Source organism: Carcharodon carcharias, chromosome 21 (genome assembly GCF_017639515.1).
Source record: "Carcharodon carcharias isolate sCarCar2 chromosome 21, sCarCar2.pri, whole genome shotgun sequence".
Taxonomy (NCBI): domain Eukaryota; kingdom Metazoa; phylum Chordata; class Chondrichthyes; order Lamniformes; family Lamnidae; genus Carcharodon; species Carcharodon carcharias.
The window spans coordinates 6,882,162-6,904,691 of NC_054487.1; the positions used below are offsets into that span (position 1 = coordinate 6,882,162).

A 22,530-nucleotide genomic window follows, 5' to 3' on the forward strand; every position below is an offset into this window, starting at 1 on the left:
ATGGAGACACATCTTCTCATAGAATGTGTTCGAATGTTTTATGACTAAAATGCATGTTAAACATCTGCAACAGAAGCACCATGTTTCTCTCTTTCACAACCAATTATGTTCTGTAAACCTATGTTTGAAAAACAAAAGTAGGTTCTCTATGGGTCACAGGAGATTTCAGTTTTGGAGTATGGTGTGCAGTGCTTATCACCATATTTCAACATACATTTGTACAAATTGCCTTGTTACACATTATTTGTAGTTCATTTTCTAATAAAGATTGTATTAAGAAATCAGTAGAAACAGCCATGGAATTTTCCAATGTAGCAATCCCTTTTTAAAGTGGCATTTTACCGCAGTGTTTGTGGGAAGATCTCTATCTGCGGTGATAGCATTTGTTATATTTTTATTTACAGTTTTGCTACCAGCAGTAAATAGAGGAGATCTTCCACAATTGTTTGCTTCAAGCGCAGATTGTTGTTTTGTTTACATTTACTTGTTCCACATCTACATGATGCTAAAAGCTACTGTACTCAACCTCTTTGGGATGAAAAGGAATCTGGTATTGATAGTGATCTGTAAACTCTCTAGCCATCTACTGTTTTTAAAATCGTTATCCATTTACAACTTTTCAGTATACTTTTACCGGGGTGAGATTCTATTTTTAAGATATTTGGTAATAGGTTGGATACAGCAAGTAGTAAGAACAATTGTTAAATATTAATTTAGAACTTTTGTTTTAATATAATTGTTAACTGCAATAATTTAAAAAAAAATTGAGCCCAATATCCGGTCCAATGCAAATAGTCAACTGCTCAAAACTTTTACAGACTCATGTGTATCATGCCAAGTGTTTGGTATTCTTTTACCTTCTTTATGGTGATTGGAGCTAAGTGTTAGTTGGGGTGATAAGAGTTTTATATAGTGTAATGTAACATCTTTTGCTGCTTTATCCATAGTGGAGTTTATAAGTACAAGGCTGGGCACCTGATGTACTTCAGATGCAATGAGTGAGCTGTGATCCAGGTTCACTGACCTACACCATGTCCTATTTTCTGACTTGCGTTCCTGTCAGGTTGGCCTGTGCCCAGGAGTGCAGCTTTTCTAAGGTTACCCAATAAAGTCTTTTAGTTATTTGATTTCCCATCAGTCACAATCCCATTGCGGTAAATATTTTGCGTAATCTGTTAATGTTTCCTCCATTGTGATGGAGAAAAATTATTTGCTTCTTTTACAGAATTATTCATCATTTTGAATGAACAACATGTTTGGTATTAAATGCTCATTTTTAATTACCTGTGACAGGTGGGCACTTTTCAAACACGTGATGGACAATATTTTTTGGAGCCTCTCCTGAAACCAGACGGAGGGCAATATGAAGACGAGCACAATAAACTGCACCTCATATACCAGCATGGAGCACTGAATGATAATCGCTTGGAGAAAACTACTTATCCATGTGCAACTTCTGGTAGGTGGGAAGACTTGACTTTTCTTTTAAGCATTCATCTGGTATAGTTTGCTTTAAAAAGAAATGTGTACACTTTTTTTTTCTTCAGTATTGGTGCACTGACACAGAGATGGTTATATTAGTCAACTGTGTCTTTTAGAGCTGTGATAGTAAAGTCTGGTTGTGTCTTCACCATGCGTCCGCACATGTGCACAACCGGTGGGAATTGCTTAATAGTGATTAGGAGTAGAAACTCTGGCAAATATTCTGCTAGCTGACTCTGGAACATTAAAGCTAGCTGTACTTGATCTAGTTATTCCCTCTCCCCCACCCACCACCCACCACCCCCCAGCTACTGGAGCACAGACCGGCGACTTGAAACCTTCTCAGATAATGTGGCTTAGCTACTCACTGCCTTAACTATCATTGAAAAAACCTGCACCTCACTTTAAATTTGTATTACCCAACAGCTTTAGATAGCTCTATCCTGCATGGAGACGAGACTAGGCCTATGATAACTATAAAGAAAAACTGGCCCATCCATGGAGACCTATCTGAATGACACAACAGTCTGAAACTTCTTGGTTATTAAGCATTTGATCCTGTGTTCCAATCTGTGCCTTGGCACAAGAAAAAGAATTTTTAAGCTAAAGACATTAGTTATCACCAATAGATTTACAGGTAATTTGGATGCGAGTTAATTTCCTCTCCAGAGAAAGATCATAAGACTACTGTTGTATTTGAACGGCCTTTCAAGTTGTAATCAACCGACAGATTAAACTGAACAAATATAGATTATTTATATAGGTTATTTGTTGACTTTGGATTTAGAATCATGTTTCAAATGATGTATTATGGATTTTAATACATGTACTCTTTTGACAACAAACAAACATTTACCAGCAAAACCTGAACATGTAACCTGAAAAAGTGTTTGAAGCTCCACGTCTTTGAAACTACAAAGGAATGTAACTTTTACTTTAATACAGGGAGGTTAAAAAGAAAACTTTTTGGTGGAAACATTTTGATGTGGAAGATTACTAATTTTGCATTGCCAACTGTTGTGTTTTAGTTATGAGTCTCTCAAACAATCCTCTTTATGTTTGACACAAGTTTAAGCCCCTTACATCAGGTGCATGGATAAGAAAATAAATATCTGCAATTGATTGACACAAAAATATTTTTGTGATTATTTTCCAAGTTGGGCAGGAAAAACATTTTTGATGGATTTTAGACATTTCCTTGGGGATAAAACTTCTCACAGTTTTGATGCAACTGCATGTAGAAAATCCAGCATAGACACGATGGGCCAAATGGCCCCCTTCTGTGCTGTAAGAATCTGTGAGCCTTTGTGACTAGCAAGAAATGGCGCATTTGACATCTGTGAGATACAGTGCAAAGATGCCAACAGCCACACTGACGAAAAGCGTGGATGGGAAACCTGAGTGTCCTCGGTCAACCTAAACTGAGACTTCTGGTGGATGAGGCGATGACAGAAGTGTCTGCAATTTTTTGGAGATCACCAAAGCCCCTTCAACTGTCAGGAAAAGAGGAAGACATGGAAAGTGGGGGTGCAGTGGTTGAATACAATTGGAAGAAACTGGCAAGGAACCTGGAAAAGGATTAATGGCACTGACTGAGTTGCCAAGTAAACAATTGTATTTAATCACTGAGCTGGAGGTGCAACTGGAGCAGGATCAAAGACTTAGATTTTTAAGTGCAGCTAAGGAGAAAGTCCTGCAAAGTTTCCTCCCGGGCACAACAGTGTGGGAAAATAGTGTAACAGACTCTGGTAAGTGTCTCATTTTTGATATTGTGGAATAACATTACTTTATCAAATTCAAAAGATACAGTACATATAAGTGTTTGCTATTTTCTATATAAACCGTTACTATGTTTAGCAATATACAATTCTGTTCATCTCTAAAGGATACAAAAATTTAACAAAACGGTACAATGCCTTCCTAATGCAGTTATTTTCTTCAATTTAGAAAGACTTCTGACCCTTCTGGTTGAGCCACAACTCACTGAATTGTATGCAGCTCGAATTGCAAGAACCACATTCATCACCAACACTGGTTAACTTCCTACATATAAGCTCAGAGAAATCGACAAAACCAACCGTACCAATCTAACTGGAGAAGCCCATTGCAGAGACCAAACCTCCGAATAGGAAAATGTCTGTTTAGCTTTCAGGCCAAGAGATATTACTGCAGCTATAGTGTATTTATTGTGTGACAGAACACTTCAAGTCCCATGTATCAAAGGACTCTGAACAATCAGCCTTTGATTTGCATGGGTGCTGGGTTCCAGTATCATTCAAATATCGAAGTGTCTGTTGCAGATTACTTTGGTGACCTGTAGATAAAGCAACATGCGGATTTGCATGTTCCAGAACCGGATTGCACCCACCTGGTATACCAAATCTGAGGGGAGTCGGACTGCATGGTTTCAGCTTAAGAGCCAGGTTGGAATATCTGAGTTGAGATACAGAAAGTACAGTGATGTAGTGATTGTGTTACTGGACTGGTAATTCAGAGGTTGGGCTAATGATGCTGAAAGCGTGAGTTCAAAACTGACTATTGCAGTTCGATGATTTAAGCTCCATTTAAATAAAACTTGGAAATATTAAATTGAAGCCATGAATGTGTTGGATTGTCATTAAAAACTAGTAATATGTGACTCCAATCCTGCACCAAAATGGTTGACTCTTATGTGCCCTTGAAGTGGCCTAGATGACCACGCAATTGTACTAAAGAAGGCACTAAATAATGGCCTAGCCAGCATGCCCAGGTTCCAAGATAGAATATTTTTATAAATGTGCTGATACTTATGCCAACCATTCCCTTTGTCAAGTCAATGAACAAATCAAACACGAACAGAACCACATGGAATCTGACTGTGGATGATACAAGATGGATGTCCTGATGCACAATCAATGCTTCTGCTCAAGAATTAAACATTTTTTCCCTTGGTAGAATTATGACCCCAATTGGAAAGGGCACTGTTCATAAGAAATAGGGGCAGGAGTCTGCACCATCATTCAGTAAGATTGTAACTGACCTTCAACCTCAATGCACTTTCCCAGGTGATCTCCATATTCATCGATACCCTTCCAGAGTAAAAAAAAAATTGCTCTTAACGTTGAATATATTCAATGACTGAGCATTCACAGTCCATCCGGAGTAGTGAATTCCAAGATTTGGAATCCTCTGAGTGAATTGCTCCTCAACTCGGTCCTAAATGAATCCTAAGCTGAGACTGTGCTTCCTAGTTCGAGGTTTGCAGCCATAGGAAACAGCCTTTCAACATCTACTTTGTCAAGTTCTCTTAGAATCTTTACATGTTACAATGCGATCACCTTCCATTCTTCTAAACTTCAGAGAGTATAGGCTTGTCCTACTCGATCTCTCCTCATGAGGGCCAACCCTTTCATCCTTGGAATCAATCTATCTATCAAGGAACTATCATGGTGAGACATTATTCTAAGGGAGAATAGGAACGCTCACATGGAGCAACACATTATAAATTTGCAAATAAATAAATTGGTAGTCTATATCTTGTATTTGCTTCAGTTATTTTTAAGATCCGTAGAAGGCTGCACCAAGCAAAGCAAATGAAATTATTTATTTTCATACAAGTCATTTGAATGGGGTATTCCTATTTAAGGTTTTAAAGTATTTGTTGATTTACAAACTTAAGTCTGCTGCAAACCCCATTTGTTAAACATGATCATAAATGAACACACAACAGTAACAAGTCAATACGCAGTAGAATAGTTAATAAAGTTTGCCCAATGAAAACATTCAATTGCCACAGTGGTGGCAGAAATTGGGTGAGTGGGAAATTAAAATAGAGTGGGTGAAATACATAGACTTCTCCCCCCCAACCCCCCACCCCAACTTCCAACTTCTGCCTTAACAGCTGTCCTTGCAGTTGGTTATAAGCTCAATAATTGATGTGTTGCAGCATTTAAATAGCCTTGTGAAATCCTGGGAATTCAGCTGAATCAACAAGATTACGCAATGTGCATGGAAAATTCCTCGGGTATTTAGGAGCAGGGCCCATGTCAAGCGATGTACATCTATAGATTTTTAGAGGAGGTCCCTATTTCAATATGTATGTCATTAATCACACTCACTCCTTTGGGAAATTGAACTAGTGTGTAGAACTTCTGTTGTCTTCAAGTTTCGAGAACCTGCCAATAAAGCTTTGCTAACTTTGTATACAATGTGACATTGAACTTTGTGCAGTCCAGCCTAATCTTTCCCAGGAGTTTGGAAGGATGACATGAAATTTGCAGTTCCCTGAACTCTCACGGCACAGAAAATGTGTTGGGGTGAATTGATCCACTGATGAGATGTGGAGCAGATATCACTGACTAGTCAAATCTCTTATTGACTTGGTTGAGAGGAATGGAGAATATAATTGGATGGGGTATGTGACAAGTGACTGCACCACCCATTTTATGCCATAATTAATATTGAAAGATTTACCCTCTGAGTTAAGGGCAGTTTCTCAGAGTAGTTGCAAATGGCTAACTCTTGTTCTGGCACTGCCCCTGTTCATTGTGTACATCAATGCATTGGCTATAATTCCATGGGGACCTGTAGTCAACTAACACCTCATCCAATGTGAGCCAAAATGGATGAGCTTTGCCATCCTATTTAGACCTGGGTTTACATGGCCTGATGAATTTCCATCAGAATTAACATTGGGTCAAAATGTTACCTAATAACACTCCTGTGAGTACCTAGAGATATTTTGCTATATTGTGTTTAATAAATGTAAGTTGTTGAAAATAACAGGCAGGAGTGTGAATCCTGGTTGATATTGTTTTCCGGTTGCTTAGATCACAGTAATTTGACACCTCTGCTGCCACCTCAACAGATTTGTCCAGTAGAGCCAGATTAGTGAATTTACCACAGACTGGGCATTGAATCTAGGCCTTTACTGATCTATCAGTTCCTTATTGGGTGATGTATTTTCCTGCCGGACCGTTATTGTCCCAATGATTTGTTTCTGTCCCACGTGCCCACAGTCCACATTGTTTCTGCGGGTTAACTTTGAATCTGTGTGTTGATAGGGGGCTTGTCTACATCCAGGCTCATCAAACTGCCCTGTTTGGATTTGCAGACCCCTGTATTTATGCGAACGCCTGTAATGTGATAGTGTGGAACTGATGTAACTGGGGAAAGAAATGCAGAAATGATATATGGTGCCATTGAAATCTCTGAACAAGAAGAGAGTTATTTTCGTTCTAAAAGTAATTTTATTTATTAGCCCATTTCAATTAAAAGAATACTTGCAGGTAAGTTATATAATGGTAAATTTTGCAAGGTATCTTGATGCAAGTACATATTGGAAACTTGTGGGCAGCATGCTGATATTTCTTTGCAAAGAGCAAGTCTTCTAGTTATTCATTTAGTTAGGCATTGCTGGCAGGGCCAGCATTTATTGCCCACCCCTGATAGCCCTTGAGAAGGTGGTGGTGAGCAGCCTTCTTGAACCATTGCAGTCCATGTGGTGTATGTGCTGTTAGGAAGGGAATTCCAGCATTTTGACCCAGCAACAATGAAGGAATGGTGACATATTTCCAAGTCAAGATGGGGTGTGACTTGGAAGGGAACTTGAAGGTGGCAGTGCTCCCATACGCCTTCTAACCTTGTTCTTCTAGGTGGTGTATTATTATCACGACCGGGCTCTGGGTGCCTTTGATGGAAGAGAGCTGGAAACCATACTGTTGCAAATTGATGAACATTTATGGACTATTTACAGGGATGGACTTTAGTAGGACTCCATTAGAACCACCTTACCTCAGGTTCCAGTTAGATGATCTGACATCACTGATGATGCACTCTAGCTATTTAATGGCTATTAACCCTTTATACTATGCCTTCCCCCAAGTCATTCTTTCTACTCATTAACTATTTACCCATCCTATTTCCCTCCCCCGCACCAACCCTCCTCTCTCCACGTCCCCACAGTTTCTTGCGCCAGTGCCATCAATCTCTGACTATGTTCTTGGCTCTCTTTGGGGATGTGTAATCTCTCCATAATCTTCTCCTTGGAAAGCATCAACCTCCACAGACCGAGATTTCTGCTTTTGGTCCGCAGTATGAAGGCAATGAACAGAGATTTTAATTTGCTTCTCTTTTTTTTCCCTTGTTCTTGGTACTTTGGGGCAAGGTTAGACTGCTGTCTGCTCTCACTTGAAAGAATGAAGCTGGTTCAGCTGTTGTGATGATCTGTACAGCTGCAGAGAGTCTACAAACTTCTGCTGCACTGAACAATGTATTATGTAATGCCTCATCCATGAACAAATCAGATGGCTGAAGAATATTCTGAAGAAAATATGATTGTCCTGCTAATACTGCAGGAATTTCTTTTTCTGTAGGTAGTGGTTCAATTTGCGTGCACACTTTAGTGTGAGTTTGCTTCTCAGGGCCTGACTATCTCTGGAACTTCCTCAGAATATATGCTGTCACCAGTATCAACAGTGAAAGAAACATGCAGAGACAGAGAAATTATACTTGTCCACCTAAGATCTGTAATAAGCACCTCTGTAGTTTTTTAATCTCCAGATTTAACTTCAGATTCAAACAATAGCAGGGATTTGTTCTATGATTGTTAGTGACAATAGTAAGAACTTCTGGTCTCGGTTCTTCATTGTACAAAAGAGTTGCTCCCTCAGGTTGTTGTTGTATGTCATTGGTGCCTTCAGCAGAATGAACAGACAGATTTTCCTCTTTATTACTTTCTCCACTAAATGCTGATGCCCCTCAGCAGAGGTATCTGGGCTGTTATCGTTGTCATTGACACTGTCCTCAAAATGTAAAGCAACGTTGAGATCTCCTCCTGTAACAAATAATCAATATCAGTGGTAGCTTGGTTATTGTCCTCTTTCCACCCTTTCCCGAAAGAGCAAATTAAGGTCTAGGATGTCATTTTGCTGCTTGTCACCTTGATTGTTGGTGCACCTGTCTCCTGCTTCATCTAGCCTCTGCTCTAAGAGAAATGAAAGATCTACGATGACCTCCTGTGGTTGTAGGGATGGAGTTTTGTCTATGAAGACTGATTCGCAGTTTTCTGAGTCAACTTGAGTTTCTTCTGCAACTGGTGAATAAAGATGTAAAGCTGTACAAACTTCTCTACTCAGCAAAAAACAATTAAGAATGACGTAGCATTATATTGAAGTGTAGCAATCATCTCTCCTCAAATGAAATACCTCCATAGAATACCTCCTGTGCAATGAAGTTGAATTGGGGACAGCTGGAGAAATCCACACTTCAGCCAATGTGTGGTATTGGAAAGAATGGACACTCCTGCTTCTGTGTCCAGTTTAAAATTTGTCTTCCGGTCATTAACCATGATATCTACATACATGCGGCTCTGCCACTTCACTTAAGAAGAATACATCCTGTTTTTCACTATCAGCTATTTCTTAGACACTTGCCGATTGGAATGGTCTGTCTTGGAAGTTTTGATCTGTAAATGGAGTTTTCCCACGGCATACTGTTTTAAAATGCCCCCACTTGTGGCAGGAGTGGCACTCGGCACTAATGGCTGGGCAGACCTCATGCTGATGAGGTTTTTCCCTGCCACAATGTGGACATGGAACAATGGCGCTGACCACACCCTCTCCACACTGGTTCTGCTTCCTTGCAAGGGGGCTGATAGCCCTATGGTTCATGAATTGGACTGAGTCGGTGGCTTGCCCCCAGGAAGGCTCCCTATCACCCTGGATGAATAACCTATTTCACTTGTGAAATTCAGCCTGTCTGGCTAACTTCACTGCCAGTGGACTTCTGGAACAGGCTTGTGCAATTAACGTCAGTTTACTAAATTCCTTTGTACATGAGCTGGACCTGTTAATGACTGGGTAGGAGATTACCTCTTACAATAGAAAAATACTGCAGGGAATTTGGGGCCAGAATGATCGCTTGAGTAAATTGTTGATTGTCTAGATGGGTTAGAGAAGAATTTCCCAGACTTTTTTTTAATCTGGATTTTTCAGCCTTTTTTATCGCCCACCCCAGGAGATCAGATGGGGTGGAGGGTGTATATATTGTGTGACCCAAAATATCAAAATTGTATGGGATATGTTGTGTGGATCAGAGCGTCTTTACCTGCCGGTCATTGTTTGAATGTTTGTAAAGCCTCCCAACTTAAATCCCTTCACAGCCTTATCACTCGCTACCTTTGTAAGCTCCCCAGTCCTTTAACCTCTTACCTCCTGCCACCCCCACAACAGCAGAAGGCTTAGTCTTGTGCATCTCGCTGTACCTGTGGTCCACCAACAATTGTCAAGCCATCAACTGTCAATTCCCTGAGCTCTGGAATCCCCTCTCTAGACTCTCTACCTTTCCTCCTTTTAAGATGTTCCTTAAAACCTACCTCTTTGACCAAGCTTTTGGCCATCCCTCTTGAATCATTTCTTTGCTCAGTGTCCATTTTGCCTAAATGAAGCACTTTGGAATGTTTTTCTAAGGTAGGCAATGCTGTAGAAATGGAAATGGTTTTTGTTTCAAATTCTGTTTTTACTATTTGCTACACTGTCCATTTAAGTTTCTGTGCAGCAAGTTTCTAAAAGCAGACCAATTAGCTACAGACTCAGTTTCCATCTAGGCAGCACCTTGGAGTTGATTTTAACCCTTATTACTCATGTTTAAAACTTAGCTGTTCTTTTATTTGCTTGGAACTCAACCTCTGCGCCAATTCCAATTTTAACTTGCAGGGTACTGACTGGGGTGAGGTGTTCAACAAAGAAAATGGAACAATGCAAGTTGGGACATAAGAGGACCTCGTACCAGAGCAGGGAGGTTACAGTTTTCCACCTGCCAAGGTGAAGCAGGCAAGAGAGACCTTGTCACTTACCAGCAAGTTGGATGATTGCCAAGGACCTTCTAATCTCTCCCCGTTGACAGCTGCTGCACCTCTTTCTGTCCGATTTTTGCTTTGTCGAAAGGGATATTTTCAAACTTAAGCTTAAGTCATTCAAAAAATTAACTGCAGGCCCATTAATTATTTCCCTACTCAGTGCAGAACAGTGACACATCTGGTTGTTACATTTATGTTACTAAATATTTGCATAGTGGGAAAAAAAAATTGACTTGCTGCAATTTCTGATTTATGTTGGCATATAAATCATAGCAATCTTTCTGTCAAGTGAGTCATAGAACAAGGATACTGCTTAATGGATTGAAGGAAGGATAAGTGGATAGATAGATAGATGGATAAAGGCAATTGTATTATTGACACAGAGATAAAAACAAAAAAACTGCGGATGCTGGAAATCCAAAACAAAAACAGAATTACCTGGAAAAACTCAGCAGGTCTGGCAGCATTCCTTATATTTCACCCCTCTCCTTGGATTCACCTAGTTCTGTCGAAGGGTCATGAGGACTCGAAACGTCAACTCTTTTCTTCTCCGCCGATGCTGCCAGACCTGCTGAGTTTTTCCAGGTAATTCTGTTTTTGTTTTGTATTATTGACAGCTTGGCCGACTTTTGAATAGTGGTTGATAACAGAGTGACAGATTAGACACCTGCAGCCACCGTAAACGAACAAAATTTACTCAGTGAAGTACTCCGGTTGGAGCTATAGATGTCCAGTGTCAATGGCCTCAGACCTTTTCTAAAAGATAGCATCTGTTTTAAGATGAAATGGTAAGATGGCTTTGAAGAATGAAGAACTCTACCCCGTCATTGCCAGCATAAGACTACTTTCTAACCATTGTTTCATAGAATGTGATTGAGGCTATAGTCCTGACCTTTTGACTTGCTGTTTGCACAGTGATCCTTATCTGAACATGAGGGTTCCTCTTTTTTTCTTTTCTCAACAGGCATAACAAAACATGGAAATGATAGGAAATTGGCTCACACCTACCTAAATACAAAATACTTCAGTGAAACAAATTTGTGACTCGCCATGCTCCAAGATGAGTAAAAAATGTCATCGTTGTTAGACTAGCAATTTGTAAAATAATCACCAATTTCATTTAACAGCTTAGAGAATCCTTACAATAATTACGTAATTTGCAGTGATATAGATTTCCAAAATATTCATTTACATAAATGTACAGGCTCACGATTCCTAATGGTTCAGTAACGCTGGAAAGCTAACCCAGAATTTTCTGGAACTTTACAGTGTAAGTGGGGAGTAGCGCTATTTTGCTTCCATGGAAATCTGGGGATATACTGGTTTCATGCTGAAATATCTCTGCACACAATATTCCTCAATCGTTTGCTTTGCTTCTGAGATGCTTCTGCTGAAACCTTCTGCTACTCCTTTACAAAAATCCATCATCCATGAAAAATGCAGGTCACATGAATTTCCTGAGATCACATCAGCGAAGTGCAACATTGCCAAAAGTTTACTTGATACAGCCTGATGGGCAGAATTCTTGTGCCCTCCCCTCCCCCATGGCACGTTTGGTGGCAAGGAGTTGGCATTTAATCAGATGGGAAGGAGGCAGGGGGGGACCCTGTCATCTCCCTGCCACCGGCCTGATTAAGTCCGGAGGGGAAGCCATTCAAAAAATTAACCACAGGCTCATTAATTATTTCCCTACTCAGTGCAGAACAGCGACACGTCTGGTTGTTACATTTATGTTACTAAATATTTGCATAAAGGGGAAAAAATTTTGACTTACTGCAATTTCTGATTTATGTTGGCATATAAATCATAGCGATCTTTCTGTCAAGTGACCCCAAAGGGGAAGAGAGAGAGTTGCCGGTCACAAACTCTGCCTACTCCTGAGGCAACAATGATGACTGTGTATAGAAAACTCTGGCAGACAACCCTGGATCCACAGGCTACATGCCTGCAAACAGCCAAGGATAAACGGTGAGCCTAAGTGCTCTTCAACCTCAAAAAATACTCCTAGCGGTGAGTGCCAAATGGGCCCAGGATGTTTGTGTGTGAATTAGGGCAGGCAGAGGCAGACAAGTGTAACTCGTTGACTGTGTGTGAGGAAAAACTAGGCAGCTTAGTGGTGGCTTGAAACTTTACTGTGCTTCTGCTCCTGTTGTACAGGCTCCGGTGAGAAGGCTCGTGGACAGCCTTCCTGCTCTGTCTCCAGTTGAGCTCTTTAAGTGGGCAATTTTAGCCCAATTAAGGGCCTCGTCACATTGCTGCTCGTATTAACCCAGCTGGGGAGCGGGGTAGGTGGCTTGCTGTGTGGGGAGTAGGACAAGAAAACCCACGTGGCTTTCATTCAGAGGCACTCGGTGCCTGATTGAGGGACCTAACGTCAGGAAGGAGGGGCCCACTGAGAGCCACTCCTTACCTTTGCTACTGAACCCCCCCCTCAACTGTGACCCTCAACCCACAACAACCCCCATCCCTCACCGGCGGCCTGGGATTCAGCACGATTCTCTGCCTTGGGGTGGCTGCTGTTCAATAGAGCTGCTGACCTCTGATCGACTAGCAGCTGTTGGTGGGCGGGACTTCCACCCCCCCAGGGTCCTTGACCTGAGTGGAGCAGGATGTGGTAGGCCTTCCCAAAATGAGGGGACATCGGGCTCCCAGCAGTTCTACAGCTGGTGGCTGAGACCCTTGTCGCCACCACAGGACTTTTCTGGAGTTTGGCAATTTTCTTTTCCGATTTTTCTTGCTAACTTAACCCTACGTTCGCCCAGTCTCAGTACATCTGAAACTTTTTAGACCCCGACTCCTCCCCATACCTTCAGAAGGACTTTGCAACTGCAGTGCTCTTGCCAATGGGCATGTTCCTCTTCCTCTATGTAGAATCGATGCAACAGAAGCAGGAGTCTCCAAGAATGAGGCATGAGGCACCAAGGCAGAGGACAGCAGCCCTCTTGCCGCTACCTCTATTGATGGAGCTGTATCAGCACTTGTTTTACATTTAAATGTATTTAGGTAAGCTGCACAGGAAATTGCTGAGTGTGTTACTATTGGCGATTCAAAACCAGTGAGAGTTCTGCAGTTCAGTAAACTCCAGAATACTGATCAGTGTCTCAGGCAAGGAAACATTAATGATGGTTTTGATTTGGGTCCCTATATCGTGACCCCCTGCTGAAAAGGGGTACTCGTGGACAGATTCGGAATATCTCGTTCATTGAAATAGAGGTTTTACAATTCCTGCTGTTATGGTTGGAGGCTATATAACCAATTGCCTCTAATGGAGAGAGATGCCTATGATCCTTTGTGGGCTGTAACTCATCATACGTCAGTATGACTTCGTGTCTACTGATCTCCCTGGCATTTTACTTTTCATTTTGTGCTTGAACTACTAAATGGCATATACGAGATGTTTCATCACCAGCTCCCAGCATTAATGTTACCGTCTCCTGCTGCCTTCGTCTCCAGGCTCACTTCTTTGGGCAGGAGTCCTCTCCCTGTTCAACGGATCCTTTTACCCACCTCCAATATTCTCCCTACACCTGGACCCCTCCCTCTGGATTCTTACCTTCTCTTGATCTTTTCATTGAGAACTGTCGACGCGACATCAGTCGTCTCAATTTCTCTGCTCCTCTCACCCATTCTAATCTCTCTCTTTCTGAACTTGCTGCACTCCGTTCTCTCAGGTCCAACCCCAACATTGTCATCAAACCGGCTGACAAGGGTGGTGCTGTTGTTGTCTGGCGCACTGACCTCTCGCGGAGGCTGAGTGTCAACTCGCAGACACTTCCTCCTACCTCCCCCGGACCATGACCCCACCACTGAACATCAAGCCATTGTTTCCAGGACTGTTACTGACCTCATCTCCTCTGGAGATCTTCCGTCCACAGCTTCCAACCTCATAGTCTTCCAACCTCAGACGGACAGCTTCTACCTCCCACCCAAAATCCACAAACAGGACTGTTCCGGCAGACTGATTGTGTCAGCCTGTTCCATGAGCCCCATGGAACTCATTTCTTGCTATCTTGACTCAATTTTCTCTCCCCTTGTCCAGTCTCTTCCCACCTACATCCATGATTCCTCTGACACCTTATGTCATATCAACAATCTCCAGTTCCCTGGCCCCATCCGCCTCCTCTTCACCATGGACGTCCAATCCCTCTACACCTCCATCCCCCACCAGGATGGTCTGAGGGCCCTTAGCTTCTTCCTCGAACAGAGGCCCGAACAATCCCCATCCACCACTACTCTCCTCCGCCTGGCTGAACTTGTTCTCACACTGAACAATTTCTCCTTAAACTCCTCTCACTTCCTCCAAATAAAAGGTGTGGCTATGGGTACCCGCATGGGCCCCAGTTATGCCTGTCTCTTTATGGGGTATGTGGAACATTCCTTGTTCCAACCCTACTCAGGTCCCCTCCCACAACTCTTTCTCCGGTACATCGATGACTGCTTCGGTGCTGGTTCATGCTCTCGTCTGGATCTGGAAAAATTTATTAATTTTGCTTCCAATTTCCAACATTCCATCATTTTCACGTGGTCCATCTCTGACACTTCCCTTCCCTTCCTTGACCCCTCTGTCTCAATCTCTGGTGATAGACTGTCCACCAATATCCATTACAAGCCTACCAACTCCCACAACTACCTCGACTACAGCTCCTCACACCCCGCTTCCTGTAAGGACTCCATCCCATTCTCTCAGTTCCTTCGCCTCCGTCGCATCTGTTCTGATGATGCCACTTTCAAAAACAGTTCCTCTGACATGTCTTCCTTCTTCCTGAACCGAGGTTTTCCACCCACGGTGGTTGACAGGGCCTTCAACCGTGTCCGGCCCATCTCCCGTGCATCCGCCCTCACGCCTTCTCCTCCCTCCCAGATACATGATAGGGTCCCCCTTGTCCTCACTTATCACCCCACCAGCCTCCACATTCAAAGGATCATCCTCCGCCATTTCTGCCAACTCCAGCATGATGCCACCACCAAACACATCTTCCCTTCACCCCCCCGGCGGCATTCCACAGGGATCATTCCCTCTGGGACACTCTGGTCCACTCCTCCATCACCCCCTACACCTCAACCTCCTCCCACAGCACCTTCCCATGCAACTGCAGAAGGTGCAACACCTGCCCCTTTACTTCCCCTCTCCTCACCGTCCAAGGGCCCAAACACTCCTTTCAAGTGAAGCAGCATTTCACTTGCACTTCCCTCAACTTAGTCTACTGCATTCACTGCTCCCAATGCGGTTTCCTCTACATTGGAGAGACCAAACGCAGACTGGGTGACCGCTTTGCGGAACACCTTCAGTCTGTATGTAAGCTTGACCCAGACCTCCCTGTCGCTTGCTATTTCAACACTCCACCCTGCTCTCATGCCCACATGTCTGTCCTTGGCCTGCTGCATTGTTCCAGTGAAGCTCAACGCAAACTGGAGGAACAGCACCTCATCTTCCAATTAGGTACTTTACAGCCTTCCAGACTTAATGTTGAGTTCAACAATTTCAGATCATGAACTGTCTCTCCTCCATTCCCACCCCCTTTCCGATCCCCCTTTTTCTAATAATTTATAATTTTTTTACAACTATATATTTTTTCCCTCCTATTCTAAAATTTATTTCGACCTATTGTTTCATCTCCACCTTCTAGCCCATTTTAATCCCTTCCCCCCACCCCACCCACACTAGGGCCATCTGCCACTAGCTTGCTTCCCTTAATGTCCCCATTAGCACATCATTTAGATAATATCACCACCGTCAACACCCCTTTGTCCTTTTGTCTCTGACATCTTTGGCAGTCTCTTCATGGCCTCCACCTATCACTGGCCCCCTATCAAGCTGTCCTGTCCCACTCCCTTCTACCAGCTTATATTTCATCTCATTTCCATATGTCTTAGTTCTGATGAAGGGTCATATGGACTCGAAATGTCAACTGTATCCCTCTCCACAGATGCTGTCAGACCTGCTGAGTTTTTGTTAATGTTACCTTGATTTGCTGACTGACACAGATTCAGTAGTTGGTACTTCGGTGTCATGTCACTCCCTGACTTCTTGCAAATGTGTTCATTGGAAGAGCTCTTTTCACATCTGCCTGTTTTTTTAAAAAAAAAATCCATATTTTCCTCTTCTGTTGAAGTCTTATCTTGTACATGCTTTTGGTGACTTGGTGGCAAATAATAAGGTTTTCTTCTTAGAGTTGGCTATAAAATTATAGGCTGCAATGACCAAATTAAAATGGTGCTGGAAAAAGAAGTATGTAAAATGATAATAGCAAAAAAAGAAACTTATTTTTACATAGCATCTTTTAATGTTGCAAAATGTTCCAAGATCCTTTCCAGTTAGTAGTCAGATATGAACCAGGATAGATGGGGTGCTAGGAGATGTGTGTTCCAAGTGAAAAGTTTTAAAGAGGATTTGGAAGCTCAAGAGGTCTTGCAGTATGAGGGCTTCAGGGAAGGAGTTGTACTGTGGTGAACAGGAAGGCCATGTCAACAATGATACAGTGAGGGAAAAGATGATGTCCATTTGAACAGGAGTTGGGAGAGTGGAAGGTACATTCTGGGACATAGATTGAGCAAGGTTGCAATGGTGAGGAAGGGGCATCATTGAATGAATGAATGAGGATTTTGAACTCAATGCTTTGGGGCATTGGGGAACCAATAGTGATTGTAAGTGTTGTATGATGAGTGAGCGGAATACAGAGCTGGACAAGATTTTTCTTTTATACAGGGAATGTGGGCATCATTGCGAGGCCAGTACTTATTGCCCATCTTTAAATGTCCCTGAGAAAGTGTTGGTGAGCTGCTGCCTTGAATACGACTGAGAGACTTGCCATGAAAGTTAAGAGAAATTAGGTTGCTATGGGTCTGAAGTTACATATAGGTGAAATTGGGTCAGGATGAACAGATTTCCTTCCCTCTAGGACACTAGATAGAATCATAGAATGGTTACAGCACAGAAGGAGGCATTTGGCCTGCTGTGTCTGTGCTGGCTCTAGTCCCACTCCTCCTACAAGCTCTTTCTCTTCCGGTGCTTATCCAATTCCCTTTTGAAAGCCCCAATTGTATCTGTGTCCACCACACTCTCAGGCAATGCATTATAGATCCCAAACACTTGCTGCGTTAAAGAAATAGAAAAGATTTTCCTCATGTCGGTGTCGGATCTTTTGCCAGTTGGTGCCCACTGGTTTTTCACCCTCTCGCTAGCAGGAAAGCTTTCACCTTCCAGGCCCCTCTATCAAATCTCCTCAAGCTTCCCTTCTCTGTCCATCATTCTTTCCACCGCTCTGTCCATGTCCTAACAAAGTCTATCACCATCAACGAAACAGATTTTTTTCGTAAAAAAAGCCCTGTCACCATTAGTCGCCATTACTGTTACTGTGGTGGGAGTCTGGAACTCACTGCCTGACAGGGTGGTAGAGGCAGAAACCCTCAGAACCCTCAGAAAATACACTTGGATGTACCATAAATTCCAGACCAAAAGCTGAAAGGTGGGGTTAGACTGGATAGCACTTTTTCAGCTGGCACCCATACAGTGGGTGAAAATCTTTCTTCTTGCTTTTTATTCAGATTTATTAAATTTAAACTTCCCAGCTGCCGTGGTGGGTTTGAGCTCATGCTTTCGGATTCTTGGCTGAGGCTACTGGATTACTGGTCTAGAACCATAACCACTATCCTACTGTTCACTGTGCAGCCAGTGAAGTTCTGGCTTAGAAGAATGTGACTTGGATGGATCTTGGTAAGATATATTGCAAAAATCAAGTTTGGTGCTGAAAATGTGTGCGTGAGAATTAAAAGGGCAGTGAAAATGAGAGTTGGAGATTACCAAAAAAACAAAGGAAATAATTCCTTCAACCTATTTAAACATGTTTGCATAATTTTGTGGCCCTCAGTGAGACACATTTTGTGTCAAAGCACCATTTAATGTGAAATGGTGGCAGATGGAAAATAGTTCTTCCTTAGAATTAGGTGACAGTCATAATGCCTGCATGACCAGTTTCATGACACGCCCCCCCCCCCCTCCACCACCCCCCACCAAACCTGTCATCTATGCTGCTAAAATCAATAGAGCACATTTGAAAATGCACCTCTGTTATTTTCACCCATCTATCTTATTACATCAAAAGAAAGGGTTGACAGCTTAGTTTGAGATTTATTTCAGTGATAGTTTATAACTTACCGCTATAGGAAGTGCATGAGGGCTTCTGACTTTATTAATTTTTGGGGGGGGAATACGTTTGCCCTTTACTCTAGGTCTACCTATAACAGGCGGCCAAGACTGGGAAACTCGCCACAAGACGAATTGGCAAAGTCTCCTGTTCCCCCACTAGGCAATGTGAATCCCTGAGCTCCAATGTACTGTGCAGTGTTGGTGAATATTAGCTTTTGATTGGGGCCGAAGAGAGTTGCAAAAAGCAGTGTTGGTTCAATTAGATAACAGAGATGTCACGAAAGTTTGCAATAGGCTTTGAGTACTGAATTAATATTTCCCCTGGAGGGGAGTGGGTGTTGCAGGAAACCATAAACCTGTCTGCTTCCTTCACTCAAACAGTTCTTGATTAGAGGCCTATAGACTATGATTATAATGCAGAGGTGTGTTTACACCCTGAGGTGCTCTCTGTAAGTGACTAACGTTACTTCATCCCCAGATCTATTTTTGAAAGCTGAATGCAGTTTGAGACTTTGCAGCTAACTCATACATTTCACGGCAGTGTTCGTCATCCTTTCTTTAACATTATCAGTTTAACCCTATTAATAATTCCTTAACTATTGTCTTTTGTAAGATGATGAATATATTAACATATGAAAGTCCTTGTACTCAGTATTTTCATAGCAATATCCAAACTCCACTTCAGAAAGTAAACAAAATCAAACTGCTGCAAATAGCTAACACATTGAAGGAAACAATTTGTAGCCATAATCACTATTCACCCATTAGGTTCTTTAAGAGCAGGACCCTCAGTAATTAGATCTGACAGGACAACATTACAAGGAAATTATTTGCAATATGAACATCATCTTTTAAAAAAATTTTCCCTTCTTTCCTAAATGTTCTTCATAGAGTCTTTCTGGCATTTTGCCAATTAGAATTAATCTGAGATTCTGAGATTGGTAACCCTCCCATCCCTGAAACCTCCTCCAGACATGCAACCTCCTGAGAAATCTGCATTTCTCCAATTCTCTCTTCTTTTTGTTTAGCATTGGTACCTATCTCAACCCTAAGCTCTGGAATTCCCAGCGTTAACTTCTCCAGCTCTCTCTCTCCTCGTGTTAGGGCTGGGAAGCAGTCGTAGTTGGATATCAAGTTTAATAATTCAATGGCTTCAGCTAATGCAGTGCGAATAGAACACAGGACAGAAAGGTCCTATTCCCCTTGGTTGAGGGGTCCATAACAGTGATTTAGAGTAAAAGGTAGGAGGTTTAGAGGGCTTCCAAGGGGATTTTTTTTACTGGAAGGGTGATGGGGATCTCGAATCAGTGCCTGAAAGGATAATAAGGCAGAAAACCTCAAAACATTTAAAAACAACTTAGATATGCACTTGAAGTGCCTTAACCCCAAGGATATGGATTAAGAGCTGGCGAGCAGGATTAAGTTGAATGTCTACTTGTCAGCTGGCACAGACACTATGGGCCAAATGGCCTCCATCTGTGCTGTAAATTTTAATAATTCAATGACAACTTGCACTCATATATCACTTTTAATACAGTAAAATGTCTTGGTGCTTAGAGAAGTGCTGTCAAATGGCAGACCCAAAGAAGGAGCTATTTGGACATGTGACCAAATGACTGGTCAAAGAGGTCGATTTTAAGCAGCAATTTAAACTATGGAAAACTCTCATCATCTGCTTTTTGAAAACCCTACAACTAATCAACTCCATGAGCAGAAACTGACAGTTCTGTGTGCACCTTGGAGATCAAATTAGTCACCCAGGTATAACCAACAACGGACTCCCACAGGGATCGGTCCATGCACCGGCTCTCTCTCCCCCAAGTCACGGCTCTTTTGAGACGCTGATGACTTGGCCCTGGCTTTCCAGGCTAAAAGATTTCAGGGCATTGAGAAAACACTCACTGAAGATCCGTGTTTTCTGGAAACTGACCTCAGAAAATGGAGACTTTGACCGAACACAGCCAAGACTGTTGTTTCAGCCTTCTACCGGAACAATTCAAAGGCCAGGGAAGAACTTCTTGTCCAATACTATGGTCGACCACTCACTCATGATCCAATGCCAAAATTTCTTGGCATCATTCTTGACCAAACATTGATTGACTGGCAACACCTCCAGAAAAATGGAGCAAAGTCAAGGCAAGTGTGAATCTCTTATAGAAACTGGCAGGTACCACCTGGGGCAGCAGAGCTCAGAGAGTATTCACTGCTTCACTCACCCCTGTCCACCCAACAGCGGAGTACTGCTGCTTAATCTGGCTCAGGAGCTGCTACACAAACATAGTAGATATCCACCTCCAGGAAGTCATGAGGCTTATTTCTGGGATGGTGAGATCAACACAGCTCAAGTGGCTTCCTGTGCTAGAACATATTGAACCTCCTGATCTCCTCAAAGAACACCACTGGCTGCCAGCTAATGAAGCACTCCTGTTACCACAGGACCTCAAAAAAAGCCCATGCATTCATCGATAATCCTGTAGCACCTGGTGGAACACACTCCACACCCTACAAACTAATGACAGCCCCAATTCTTGATGACTTACCTCCTAGTTGACTGCAAACATCACCAACCCCAATGTGGTAACTGCCCAGAGTGGTGATGCCTCAGGCTTCAACCTTCCATGGAAAATCTGGACCACTCTCAACAGTTTGAGGACAGGCTGGGGAAGATGCAGCCACTTGCTCCACAAGTGGAACATGAAGAACAGCTCAAATTATGACGGGCTATCAAAGTCAGATCATCACCCACATACTGCCCTGAGAGATCCATTCCAGATCCCCTCTACCCCCTGAGTAACAAAAAAAGTTCCCCTTGGAAACCCTCGAAACCTCTTGTCTTTTACCCTAAATTATGGTTATGGACCCCTCAACCAAGGGGAATAGGACCTTTCTACCCATTCTCTCTAGACCCCTCATAATTTTATACACTCCTCCTATTAGGTTGCTTCTCTTCTAAAGAAAACAGCCCTAGCATATCCAATCTTCCCCCATAACTAAAATTCTCCCATCTAGGCAATATCCTTCTAAATCTCCTCTATGTCCTCTCTAGTGAAGTCACATCTTTCTTATAGTATGGTGAGCAGAACTGCATGCAGTACTGTAACTGTGGCCTAATCAGTGTTTCATAGCAAAAGGTCCATTGGGAAATAGTGATCCTAATACAGTTGAATTCTTCATTAAGATTGAAAATGACATACCTCAATCACAAACAAGAAGCTTCTACTTAAACATAACAAATTACAAGGCATGAGAGGAGAGCTGGCTAAGGTTGATTGGGTAAATAGTCTAAATGATATGGTGCTAAATAAACAGGGGAAACATTTAAAGAAACAATTCACACTGTTCAACCAAAATTAATTCTGTTGAAAAACAGAAACCCAGTGAGAAAGAGCCATCTGTGGCTTACTAAGGAGGTTAAGAATAACGTTAGATTAAAAGAAGAGGCTTATAATGTTACAAAAAATAGTAGTAAGCCTGAGGATTGAGATTGGTTTAGAAATCAGCAAAGGGCCACCAAAAAGTTGCAAAAATTTGAAAAAAAAGAATATAAAAATAGAACATAAAAAATATTTTAAAAAATATAAGAAACTAGCCAGGAATATAAAAACAGACTCTAAGAACTTATACAAGTTTATAGAAAGGAAGAGAGTAGCTAAAGTAAATGTTGGTCCCTTAGAAGCCGAGGCAGGAAAAATTATCATGGGGAATGGGAAAATGACAAAAACGTTGAACAAATATTTTGCATCTGTCTTCACAGTAAAAGACACAAGTTGCATACCAGAGATGAAACCAGGTAGAGTCGACCTAAGGGAGAATAAGAGTGGAGAAATTAAGATATAATATCAGCAGAGAAAAAGTTCTGGAGAAACTCAACGGATTAAAAACCAACAAATCCCCAGGATCTGATGGCCTATGTCCTAGGGTTTGCAAAAAGATAGCTGCAGAGATAGTGGATGCGCTGGCTGTGATTTTCCAAAATTCCCTAGATTCTGGAACAGCCCCAGAAGATTGGAAGTTAGCAAATGTAACACGGCTATTTGAGAAAACAGGGAACCCTAGGTTCCCCTCT

General features: G+C 42.2%; 1 protein-coding gene across 1 annotated transcript in view; it reads left to right on the forward strand.

Moving 5' to 3' along the window:
* LOC121293232 (A disintegrin and metalloproteinase with thrombospondin motifs 20-like) overlaps positions 1–22,530 on the forward strand; it is a 440,993-nt gene that overhangs the window by 24,265 nt on the left and 394,198 nt on the right. Inside the window, exon 3 of the mRNA XM_041216086.1 lies at positions 1,294–1,459. Within this exon, the coding sequence (XP_041072020.1) occupies positions 1,294–1,459 (166 nt within the window). The remainder of the gene's footprint in view (positions 1–1,293; positions 1,460–22,530) is intronic.